This window comes from Podarcis raffonei, chromosome 2 (genome assembly GCF_027172205.1).
Source record: "Podarcis raffonei isolate rPodRaf1 chromosome 2, rPodRaf1.pri, whole genome shotgun sequence".
NCBI lineage: Eukaryota > Metazoa > Chordata > Lepidosauria > Squamata > Lacertidae > Podarcis > Podarcis raffonei.
Window position 1 is genome coordinate 116,124,350 of NC_070603.1, and position 12,932 is coordinate 116,137,281.

General features: G+C 41.0%; 2 protein-coding genes across 2 annotated transcripts in view; both read left to right on the plus strand.

Annotated features, from left to right (window-relative positions):
- LOC128409056 (tripartite motif-containing protein 10-like) overlaps positions 1–9,122 on the plus strand; it is an 83,502-nt gene extending 74,380 nt beyond the window's left edge. The window contains exon 7 of the mRNA XM_053379256.1: positions 8,587–9,122. Within this exon, the coding sequence (XP_053235231.1) occupies positions 8,587–9,107 (521 nt within the window). The 3' untranslated portion in view covers positions 9,108–9,122. The remainder of the gene's footprint in view (positions 1–8,586) is intronic.
- LOC128409037 (tripartite motif-containing protein 10-like) overlaps positions 1–12,932 on the plus strand; it is a 39,762-nt gene that overhangs the window by 6,145 nt on the left and 20,685 nt on the right. The window lies entirely within an intron of this gene.

Genomic DNA, 12,932 nt, shown 5'->3' on the forward strand with positions numbered 1-12,932 from the left:
CAAATTTAGATATATCTTTTTGCCACTTCTTGAAACAGTCCATTTTATCCATTATTTGCAATGCTTGGAACAAAAACAACATTCTTGGCAATACATTCATTTTTATAACTGCAATTCGACCTAACAAGGAAAGCTTTAAGTTTGACCAAATCTCCAAATCTTTTTTCACTTCTGTCCAGGTTTTTTCATAATTATCTTTAAATAGATTCACATTCTTAGCTGTCATGTTTATACCCAAATATTTCACTTTTTTAACCACAGTCAACCCTGTCTCATTCTGAAACCTTTCTTTTTCAACCTGTGTTAAATTTTTCTCCAATACCTTTGTCTTTAACTTATTCAATTTAAATCCTGCCAATTGACCAAACTCTTGGATTATTTCCAAAACTCTTTTCGTACTAGCTTCTGGCTCTTGCAATGTAAGTACTAAGTCATCTGCAAATGCTCTCAATTTGTATTGTTTAGCTCCGACCTGAATCCCTTTAACCAACTGGTCCCTCCTAATCATATTAAGCAAAACCTCCAGGACCGATATAAAAAGTAATGGGGAGATAGGGCACCCCTGACGTGTCCCTTTTTCAATCTTGAACTCTTCTGTAACCACATTATTTACAATTAATTTTGCTTTCTGTTCAGAATATATTGCACCTATACCATTCTCAAACCCTTGGCCTACCCCCATCCCCCGGAGGTTCTTCAACATAAAACTCCAAGAAATGTTGTCAAAGGCTTTCTCGGCATCCACAAATATCAAAACAGCCTTAGTGTTTATATTCACTTCCAACTTTTCCAAAATATCAATTATATTCCTTACATTGTCCGACAAATGCCTTTTCGGGAGAAAGCCCGCTTGGTCCCCGTGAATCTCCTCCATCAAAACTCTTTTCAGTCTCTTTGCTAAAATGTCAGCAAAGATTTTGTAATCCACATTCAATAACGAGATGGGTCGGTAGTTTTTAAGTTGGGTCTTTTCAGTCTCTGTCTTTGGTATAAGTGTAATGTAGGCCTCTCTCCACGTATCGGGTGCCCTTCTCCCCTCCATAATCTCGTTACAGACTTCCTTCAGAGGTTGTATCAACCCTTCCTTCAGAACTTTGTAGTATTTGGAAGTCAGTCCATCCGGTCCTGGGGATTTGCCCAGCGTCATGCCTTGAATGGCATCTTCTATTTCTTGTGCTGATATCTCCTGGTTCAAAATCGTCTTACTTTCCTGCGAGACCTTTTTCAGCCCATTTTCCTCGAGGAATTGTTGTATATCCATTTCTTTCTGCGGCCCTTGTGTGTAAAGTTGTCTAAAGTAGTTCTGAAAACAGTTCCTAATTTCCGCTGGGTTACTTATGTTCTTTCCTTCCACTTCTATATTTGTTACCGTGTTGAGTTTTTGTCTCTTCTTTATTTGCCAAGCCAATAACTTGCCACATTTATCAGCAGATTCAAAAGTCTTTTGTCTCATTTGCTTAATTTTCCACTCTAATTCTTGATTCGTCAGTTCCATATATTGTGTTTGATAAAATTTAATTTCTCTTAGAATCTCTTGCGATTTTGGCTTCAATCTTAGTTTCTTTTCCCCTTCTTTTATCTTTTCCAGGATTTTTTCCTTCCTCTCATTTTGCTTTCTTTTCTTTAATGTATTTTGTTGTATCAGAAACCCTCTCATCACGGCTTTACTTGCGTCCCATACTATTCTTTTTTCTACTTTAGTCCTTAAGTTAATTTCAAAATAGTCTTTCAAAGTTTTTTGGGCCTTCTTGCAAATCTCCTCATCTCTGAGTAAGATGTCATTCATTCTCCATCTGAAGGAGCCAGTTGTTGTTTGCCTCATCACCATCTTTACTGCATTGTGGTCGGAGAAGGTTTTTGGGCAGATTTCCACTTTCTTTATGTTCTGCGCCATACTGCTAGTCACCCAAATTTGGTCAATCCTTGTCCATGTCATTTTGGCTTCAGAAATGAAGGTTCCCTCTCTTTCTAATGGGTGTTTTGTTCTCCAAATATCAATCAAGTCCATATTGTCAGTCATTTCAAAAAAAGTCTTTGGTAGTCTTCCATCTTTTGTTACTACCTGTCTTTGTGCTTTGTCCATATTTGTTGAAACTACTCCATTCATGTCTCCCATCATGATTAAATTATAATCCATATAGTCCATCAAAGTCTCATGCAACTTCTTAAAAAATTCAGCTTTCCCTTCATTTGGTGCATAGATTCCCACTATCAGATACTTTTCTCCTTGAGATTGAATTTCAATTGCCAAATATCTTCCTTGGTCGTCTTTAAAGATTTGTTTCGGTTGCAGCTTTTCCTTTGCATAAATCACTACTCCTCTCTTTTTTACTCTGTCTGAAGATATAAATTCTTGTCCCAATCTTTTATTTATTAATAATTTTCTATGTGCTCTTGTCACATGGGTCTCTTGTAAACAAATCAAGTCCAATTGGTCTTTCTTTAAAGCATGAAATATATTTTTCCTTTTTCTGGGAATGTTCAAACCGTTACAATTCCAGGTTAGAAGTTGCAGAGCCATGATGGGGTTATTTACTCTTTCCTCCTACAGCTCCCAATTTTTGTTCCTCGTTTGTCGGTGGTTCCGTATCCGTATCTAATGAAGGATGCCCTTGTCCTGGAAACGTTTCTTTCTGTAGGTCTTCTTCGTGTTCTCCTAAGAACTTGTCTTTATCACTCACTGTCTTTATTCTTCTTTTCTTCCCCTTGTATTTAAAAGACAAGCCTTGGGGAAACTCCCACCTGAATGGTATGTAGTTCCTTTTCAGCAGTATCACCAAGTCCTTGTAGAATCCTCTTGCGTCCAAAATACTTTTGGGAATGTCTTTAAAAATCTCAATATGAAAATCTTCAATTCAAAGGGTTGTTTGGTAATGCAGGTTCAATATTTTGTCTCGCTCCTCCTTTGATCTTAGAGTTATTAAGCAGTCTCTGGGTCTGTTCTTCCTCTGCCTTGCTCCCAGTCTAAATGCACTTTCTATCTTAAATTCTTCTTTGTCCAGCTCCTGCTTCCAAAAGTCAGAAAATTCTTTTGTCAGGTAGTCCACCAGGTTGTCTCCTTCCTTTTCCGGCACAAGTCTGATCCTTAGGTTCCTCTCCTTACGTTGCATATCCTGCATAGAGAGTGCCAGCTCATACTCATCTAGTTTCTTGAACACTGGTGGAAACTTTTCCTCAGCAGCAGTTGCAATTTCTTTAGCTTCCTCAGCTATCTTTCGTGTTATAGATGAATCTTCCAGTAATTTCCCAATTGCTTCTGCATTTGAGTTCACTTTATTCCCAAGGTCAGTTATACTTTTTGTGTTTAAGTCAATTTTCCCAGAGATTTCTTCAATTTTCTTATTTGTTTCAGCAACTTGTACTTTAGTTTCTGCGCCTTGCTTTTTTAGTTCCTCCAAAGAGTCATTTATCTTCTCCAGTACCTTAGCAAATGATTCTTCTGAAGACATTGTTTTCACTTTTGCCTTTGAGACAACTGTAGTTCCAGAGGCTCCTGATACAGAAGCCCTTCTTTGCATGGAAAGATCAACTTTGTATTGTCTGCCAGATCTCAAGGTTGTTTCTTGTGAATCCTCTTTCTTGTAAATTTTCTCTTTACCATCTGCCATAACAAAGTCTTTTACTCAAGGTCATTCCCACACTCTTGAGCTGTCAGACAAAAATTCTCAAATTTTAAACTCCACTTGTTGCTGAAACAATTTATAAGTCCTCTAGAGGGCGTAAAGTCAATTCTTTGCCTTCAAGTTAGTCCCACACTCTCCAGAAAATAAACAAAAGTCCTCCTAGTCCCTTTCAATTGTTCTTTTCTCTTTCTAAAGGATCCAAATCAGTAATGTCCTGGAAATAACTTTACTATGCAACAAAGTAAATGTTTCAAGTTGAGAGTAGCCAAAGTCAGTTAAAGATACTTTTTTACCTTCTTGTAGCAACAGTCCTTAGCCGGTTCCTTTTCTCCGGCAGTCCGATCCCCAGGTATAGGAGCAGCGGTAAATAGCTCAATTTCTTTTAAAATGGCAGGAAAACACTTTAAAGTCTTCTTCCCCCCCCCTCCTGCCTTCGGGGAGGGAGTTCTTTGCTTGATGGTGGATTTCTTAGTTCCCACAACTCTCCTTTCAAACAGTTACAGCTTAAATGCCTTTCGCTTTGATCTTGCTACAGAACGGAAAGCAGACTTCCTTTTTGGTGCTTGTCCGTCTCGGTGCCCAATTTCTTTAATTTTAGTGTCCAATTGTATCTTAGAGGTCAATCCTACTCACGGATAGTTGTTCTTTTTAGTCCAAATTCACCGGAAGAAATCAGCGCTCTCCGCTAATGGCGACGCGGCTTCGCTTCGCAGGCTGGGTGAAAGCGACTCTCAGCACCGCTCCACACACCCTCCGCTGATCCGCAGCCTTTAAAAAGGCTATTTCACAGCGTCGGGGGGGCGCAAAGGTGCCCGCCGAGTCTCCAGTTCACAGGCTACGCGCCTGTGATTTTTGAGGGTCCCCGCTCCGCCGTAGCTGGCAGGACCCGAACCCACGAAGCAGATCTCTCCCGGAGCTCCGGGAGAAATCCGCCATTAAGCGCTGGCGCTAACCGGAAGTCCCAAAGTTCCTCTCTCAGGGTTTAACCACACTTACCTTTTGCTGTACTCTTTCCAGGCACAGGGCAGTGCTTTCCCAGTCCCTACCCAAACTCTCCCCCCCCCAGTTGTCCCCCCCCCAATTCCTCTTTAAAGCTGAAGCACAACCAATGACAAATTGGGTTTTCTGTGCATTGCTGTTTGGCCCGATTCAGCTTTAAAGAGCAGGTTTTGACAGGGGAAGCTCCGTAGGAGGAAAAGGGGGAATTCTCGGACAAGGAGCTTTACAGGGTGGACCATGTTCGACCAAAGGGGGAGGGATGGAGAAGGAGGTCAGGTAGAATGGACTGCTGTCAAATGGGGCACAGAGTTGGGGCTTGCATCTCTGAGCAGGAATGTAGCGAAGGGAGGGCAAGGGGGGGCTTAGTCCCAGGCCAGGCGCCCCCTTGCAGGGATCCCACCCTGCCTGCTGCCAGGGGTCTTGCCACCACACCCCTGGCCCCCTCACGGAATGGCAGTGTTGGGGGGAATCACTAGCCAAGGACTGCATCAGAAACCTGATATGAAAAGGTGGGGTAAGTTAAAATCATCTTGGTTAGATGATCCTTGAGAGCCAGTGTGGTATAGTGGTTAAGAGCAGTAGACTCGTAATCTGGTGAACCGGGTTCATGTCTCCGCTCCTCCACATGCAGCTGCTGGGTGACCTTGGGCTAGTCACACTTCTTTGAAGTCTCTCAGCCTCACTCACATCACAGAGTGTTTGTTGTGGGGAGGAAGGGAAAGGAGAATGTTAGCCGCTTTGAGACTCCTTAGGGTAGTGATAAAGCGCGATATCAAATCCAAACTCTTCTTCTTCTGCTGCTGCTTCTCTTCCTTGGAATCCCTTCCAACACTACAATTCTATGATTCTATGAGAAGCAAAGATCAGTGCAATAAGCATGACAATACTGCCAAGGTTTTTGGTTTTGTTTCTTACTCTTCCTCTCTTGGTTGACTTGAGGAAATTGAAAAGCTGACAGAAAAGTATGGATAATTTTATTTGGCAAAGTAAGTTTCCCAGAGTGGATAATGTTACTATGCAAACTGTCCCACAGAAGAGAGGATTGGCAGTACCTGATTTAGCTAAGGAGTGTGAAGCTGCTTAGCTAACTTTGTTAAAGTTAAGGATATCCCAGAAAAAGGAACTCTTTCAGTTGGAAGAGTTATCCATAAATTCCCCACTGGCCAAGATACTAGGGATACCTAGGAAAGACAGAGGAGACCTCATGAATTTTCATCAGAACATTTAAAATAAAAAAGAACGGAACTTAAGATTGGAAAATAATGGAAAGAAATTGTTAGAATTGTTAGATGCATCCATACCTATCCAAAACTTTGGCATATGCTAGGCAGATTCACCCCAGAGGGGATCCATTGCAGGGGCTGATGGGTCTTCATTACAGGGCCTGTGGTAGGCAGTGAATTCCATTCTGACTTTCCTCTTTTCCCTTCTAGGATGTTAGAAGAACTTTGCAGAGGTAAGGGGATCCTGCTCATCTCCATTATCATTCCCTGAAATTTCACAGGTAAACTGGGAAAGAATATAATATAATGTGGAATAGAAATGAAATGAATAATAATGATAATGATAATACTTCACAGTATCTAGATTTGCCACACCATCAGCTAACTCCGTGATGGCTGCCCCACTCAGTCCCACACAGACACCTGTCCCATGGACCATCTGTGGAACTATTCCACAGAGTCCCACACAGTTACCTGTCACCTGTGGGGCTAAAAACAGGGAGCAGGAGTTGGGGTGTTTGCCATGCTCCTGAACATATCCCAGCTGCAATATGTAACTTCAAGGTGTCACTTGGGTTCATGATAAGAGGATGTCATTGTTTAGTCGTGTCCGACTCTTCGTGACCCCATGGACCAGAGCACGCCAGGATAGAAGGAACATTTCACTTTTGTCAACAACAGCAACCATCTTTATCTCCTCCACATCTTTCTTGCATGTCGTAGGCAGTGCAGCTGAAATGGAAAAACTCTGAGCAGAGTGGTATCACTTGACTTTATTTTATTTCTCCATTTGAGTGGATGTAAGTGAAGAGATTCAGACAAAGGGCTGCTCCTTCGGCCCTCAGTTGTCTGGCTTTGGAGTCCCTAGTAAGGAGAAATCTTCCCCCCGCTGTGACTCCATTCCTCTCCCTCTCCCTCTTGGCTTTATACAGTTTCTTTCCTCCTCTCAATTCCTTTCTTTTGCTGCCCTCAGAAATTCTGGATTTGAAATGGGTTAACATGTCTTTTTCCCATCAGGTGTGAGCAAAGGGGGACATCTGAAAATCCACTGACTTTCCCACTAGAATTGAAGAGGGAGATCTCAAAATTCAGGGCTGCAATTCCCATTCTATATCTTGGGGAGGAAAAAATAAAAGGTAATGAAGAATGGCTGCAGGGATTTTATTAGTCCAAAATATGTTATGAAGTATAAATTTTGTTGCGAAATTATTCGAGTTATAAAAGTCTAGCTCTCAAACTTTATATCTCTTTGCTTCTTCAGATGATCTGTTACCCAGACTGCCTCAGAAAGGTAATTTTTGGGTGAAGGACCAAATTCAAGGTGAGGTTGGGGACTGGTATTTCATGATTGGACTGTTAATTGGCACTTTTGCTCTCTTCTAACTAAATAAGTAGTCCACATACCCACATTTGAATGTCATGTGCACTGTTGAGGACATGGATGGCCCTGTGGGTTAAACCATAGAGCCTAGGACTGGCGGTTCGAATCCACGTGACGGGGCGAGCTCCCGTTGCTCGGTCCCTGCTCCTGCCAACCTAGCAGTTCGAAAGCACATCAAAATTTAAGTAGATAAATAGGTACCGCTCTGGCGGGAAGGTATATGGTGTTTCCGTGCGCTGCTCTGGTTCGCCAGAAGCAGCTTGGTCATGCTGGCCACATGACCCGGAAGCTGTCTGTGGACAAACGCCAGCTCCCTCCGCCAATAAAGCGAGATGAGCGCCGCAACCCCAGAGTCGGTCACGACTGGACCTAATGGTCAGGGGTCCCTTACCTTTTTAACTCATGTTTACATTACCATGATTAAAATCAAGCATTAGCAGGATATCAAATTACATAGGAAACACTCTCCAAAATAAAATACGAATGTATTCAGTTCCTCTTTATGATTTTCTTGCAGTCACACCTTTGGGTTCTGTACCTGTGCAGAGCCGAGGGTTACTATAGAAAGGACCATTTTTGGTGGGGACTCCATCTTGCAGGCAAATATACTATAAACACAGCAAAATTATATATTTGTTTTTCAATATTATTATTATTATTATTATTATTAATTTATATCCCGCCTTTTCCCCTGACTTATGGATAAAAATAAGAACAGCTAAAAACATAGGGTGCAAAGCAATAACGTAAAACAATCTTATTTTCATTTTTTACCAATTAAAACTATTATATTTAAATTTTGTCCTTGATGTGCTATAAAGTGCTGGATTCAGTCTCTGCACAGCTAGTTTCAAAATGCTTAGATATAAAAATGCAGGTGTATTTTCAGGAAGGGAATTAGTTAGGTTGCCTACATTGATTTATTTCCCCTGATTTCAATATAAGCCTCTGAAAGCCCCAACTGGGCAAGTCACACAGTGAGATTCAAAGGAGGACCATTTTTCTCCTCTTGCCCCCATCCACCCCTCCTCCCCTTCACTGCATAGAAGAGCTGAGGGAATATTTTCTGGGCTATTTTGCTTCTTGAAGGGTGACTGAATTGACAGGAGGGACACGATAAAATATGTTGAGTAAAATGGAACAAAAATAAGTATTTAAAAAGCCACAGGGAAGGTATTTATTCTGAGGTTAGTCTGGGAGAAAGAGGGGGGGGGGTCCCAATCCTGAATGGAACATGAGGAATCCCCATTTATCTGAGAGGGAATCTGCTTCTTCTTGGTGTTATTTTGGATCAGGATGTCCGTCTCTGACTCTTGGCTGATTCTGTCTCTCTTCTCTTTTCCTCATCTTCTCTCAACAGCAAATGTCACTCTGGATCCAGACACAGCCCATCCCTGCCTCATCCTGTCTGAGGATCAGAAAAGCGTGAGAAGGGAATACAAAGATGAAGCCCTGCCTGACAATCCTGAGAGATTCAGTGACCGGCCTTGTGTGTTGGGATGTGAGGGATTCACAGCAGGCAGCCATTTCTGGGAAGTCACTGTGGGAAATGAGGGAGAGTGGTGGGCTGTGGGGGTCGCTAGGAAGTCTGTGGAGAGAAAGGGCTTCTTCTTTTTAAGCCCTGAGGAAGGGATCTGGGTTGTGGGGAAGTGGAGGTATAAGTACAAAGCCTTAGACTCCTGTCATTCCTCTCTATCACTGAGTGAGGAGCCCAGGAGGATCCGAGTGACTCTGGAATATGAAGAAGAACGTGTGTCTTTCTTCGATGCTACCTCAGGAACCAAACTCTACACTTTCTCAGGAGCCTCATTCTCCGGAGAGACCCTCGTCCCCTTCTTTTTTCTATTTGGAGATGAAACCCACTTTAGTGTTATGTACTGAAGTTCTCACCCTGGGCCAGCAGGGGGATACTGTAGATAGTTTTCACTCAGGTCTGCATATACAAATAAGGAATTGAAAGTGACGTTTAGTGATTGGATAGTTACAGAAAGTTGTTACTTTGCTTTGTACTGGAGCTCTATATAAGCAGGTTGGCTGAACCCTTCAGTTCAGTTCTGTTCTGGCCTGTGAATAAATAAGAGCTGTCTGAAGAATCGCTGTGTCATCTGATATGTTCACCCACAACTTAACACTTAGGATCTCTAGTTAAGAGCAGACTTGACATCTTTGCAGATGCCCTGTGAAAGGAGTCATTCCAGTTACACTTGGAGGAAACAACAAAACAACATCTGGGATTTTCTTTTCCCTTTCCTTTCCCAGAATTCCCTCTACAGCGGAGTCCTTAAAGAGAGGGAAACATTTTAACTGTCCCAATAAACAATCTATTCCTCCAAAGAATTCACTCGCCACCCCCTGCGATCCTGGTTCTGTTCTCCCCATCTCCACACTTCCTCAAAGAGAAATCTCACTGGGCCACAGAAAGAGACTGATTTAGACCAATTTTTAAGAACAAATGGACTACAAAAAATCTCTCAAGAAAATAAGATAATGTTGAGTCACAAAATTACAGAACAGGAGGTGGAAGGTGCCATTCAGAATATGCAGTTGGGTAAATCTCCAAGGCCAGATGGTTTAACCTCCAAATACTACAGATCTTTGAAAGATTGGTTAATTCGGCCACTAAAGGAGGTTTGCAATGAAATTTTAGAGGGGAAAAAGGCACCGGAGTCGTGGCAGGAAGCCTACATTACACTTATACCGAAAACTGAGTCTGAAAAGACGCAACTTAAGAACTACCACCCCATATCCCTGCTCAATGTGGATTACAAAATATTTGCTGACATTTTGGCTAACAGGTTAAAAAAAGTATTAGTGGAAGAGATTCATAAGGACCAAGCTGGCTTTCTTCCAGGTAGACACTTGTCAGACAACACGAGGAATATAATTAATATTTTGGAGAAGTTGCAAGTGAACATAAATACCAAAGCAGTTTTAATTTTTATAGATGCGGAGAAAGCCTTTGACAATATTTCTTGGAGTTTTATGAAGAAAAATCTTCAGGGGATGGGGGTTGGCCAAGGGTTTGAAAATGGTATAAGTGCAATTTATTCAGAACAAAAGGCTAAACTAATTGTTAACAACGTGGTGACAGAGGAATTTAAGATAGAGAAAGGTACACGACAAGGTTGCCCAATCTCCCCACTGCTTTCTTTTTCAGTCCTGGAGGTTTTGTTAAATATGATTAGAAGGGACCGTCTGATTAAAGGTATTCAGGTCGGAGCCAAACAATACAAATTGAAGGCTTTTGCAGATGACTTAGTTTTGACGTTACAGGAGCCAGAATCTAGTACGAAAAGAGTATTAGAACTGATTCAAGAATTTGGTCATGTGGCAGGATTTAAACTGAACAAGTCAAAAACTAAAGTTCTTGAGAAAAACTTAACACCGATTGAGAAAGAGAGGTTTCAGAAGGAGACTGGTTTAACATTAGCTAAGAAAGTAAAATACTTGGGGGTTAATATGACTGCTAAGAACTTAAACTTATTTAAAGATAACTATGAGAAATGTTGGACAGAAGTGAAAAAAGACTTAGAAATATGGTCAAATTTGAAACTTTCCTTGTTGGGCCGAATTGCAGCTATAAAGATGAATGTATTGCCAAAAATGTTATTTTTGTTTCAATCTTTGCAAATTTTGGACAAGATGGACTGTTTCAAGAAGTGGCAGAGAGACATTTCTAGATTTGTCTGGCAGGGCAAGAAGCCCAGAATAAAATGTAAAATATTAACTGATGCAAAGGAAAGAGGCGGATTTGCCCTGCCAGACCTTAAACTTTATTATGAATCAGCAGCATTCTGCTGGTTGAAAGACTGGCTGCTTCTTGAGAACACAGACATTTTGGATTTGGAAGGTTTTAATAATGTTTTTGGGTGGCATGCATATTTGTGGTACGACAAGGTTAAAGCACATAAAGCATTTAAAAACCATATTGTCAGGAAAGCATTGTTCAATGTCTGGATAAGATACAAAGACTTATTGGAAAACAAAACCCCAAGGTGGTTGTCACCAATGGAAGCGAAGGCTCAGAAAAAGCTCAATATGGAGGCCAAATGGCCGAAATATTGGGAAATATTGGAACAAGAAGGAGACAAATTGAAATTGCAGAGTTTTGAGAAATTAAAAGATAAAGTGCGAGATTGGCTTCATTATTATCAAATAAGAGAGGCCTATAATTTGGACAAAAAAATTGGCTTTCAGGTGGAAAAATCAAAATTGGAAACAGAACTGTTAGATCCCAAAACTAGGATACTTTCAAGAATGTATAGCTTGCTGTTAAAATGGAATACGCAGGATGAAACGGTTAAATCTGCAATGATTAAATGGGCACAGGATATCGGTCATAATATCATGTTTGCTGACTGGGGACAGTTGTGGACCACAGGTATGAAATTTACGGCATGTAATGCCCTAAGAGAGAATATTATGAAAATGATATACAGGTGGTACATGACACCAGTCAAGCTTGCAAAAATCTATCATTTGCCCGATAATAAATGTTGGAAATGTAAAGAAAATGAAGGTACTTTTTTACATCTTTGGTGGACGTGCCCAAAGATTAAGGCTTTCTGGGAGATGATATATAATGAAATGAAAAAAGTATTTAAATATACCTTCCTGAAGAAGCCAGAGGCCTTTCTCTTGGGCATAGTCGGCCAATTGGTACCAAAGAAGGATAGAACTTTCTTTATGTATGCAACAACAGCAGCAAGAATACTTATTGCAAAGTATTGGAAGACACAAGACCTACCCACCCTGGAAGAGTGGCAGATGAAGATGATGGACTATATGGAATTGGCGGAAATGACTGGCAGAATCCGAGACTTGGGAGAAGAGGTGGTGGAGGAAGACTGGAAGAAATTTAAAGACTATCTTCAGAAAAATTGTAAAATTAATGAATGTTAAAATTATGTTTGGATTGGCAATAAGTGGTATTCAGCAACAAAAGTTAATAAGAATATGCAAAAATGAATTGATAAATGAATGAAAATATAGAGTTATAATATGTTATGATATCATAGAATCATAGAATCATAGAATCATAGAGTTGGAAGAGACCACAAGGGCCATCGAGTCCAACCCCCTGCCAAGCAGGAAACACCATCAGAGCACTCCTGACATATGGTTGTCAAGCCTCTGCTTAAAGACCTCCAAAGAAGGAGACTCCACCACACTCCTTGGCAGCAAATTCCACTGTCGAACAGCTCTTACTGTCAGGAAGTTCTTCCTAATGTTTAGGTGGAATCTTCTTTCTTGTAGTTTGGATCCATTGCTCCGTGTCCGCTTCTCTGGAGCAGCAGAAAACAACCTTTCTCCCTCCTCTATGCTGACATCCTTTTATATATTTGAACATGGCTATCATATCACCCCTTAACCTCCTCTTCTCCAGGCTAAACATGCCCAGCTCCCTTAGCCGTTCCTCATAAGGCATCGTTTCCAGGCCTTTGACCATTTTGGTTGCCCTCCTCTGGACACGTTCCAGTTTGTCAATTTCCTTCTTGAACTGTGGTGCCCAGATATAGAGTTAAGATAAATGAAAGAGGGTAAGGATTTGCTGAATTGATTATGTAAATGGGAATACAAAAAGGGGAGGTGTGAGGAGGTCAAGGAAACAAGCAAATGAGGTTAAAGATATCAAAAAATGGATTTGTTTTTTGTATTTTGTATTTTCTTTTTTTCTCCTCTATGTATCTTTGTATTTTCTGTATT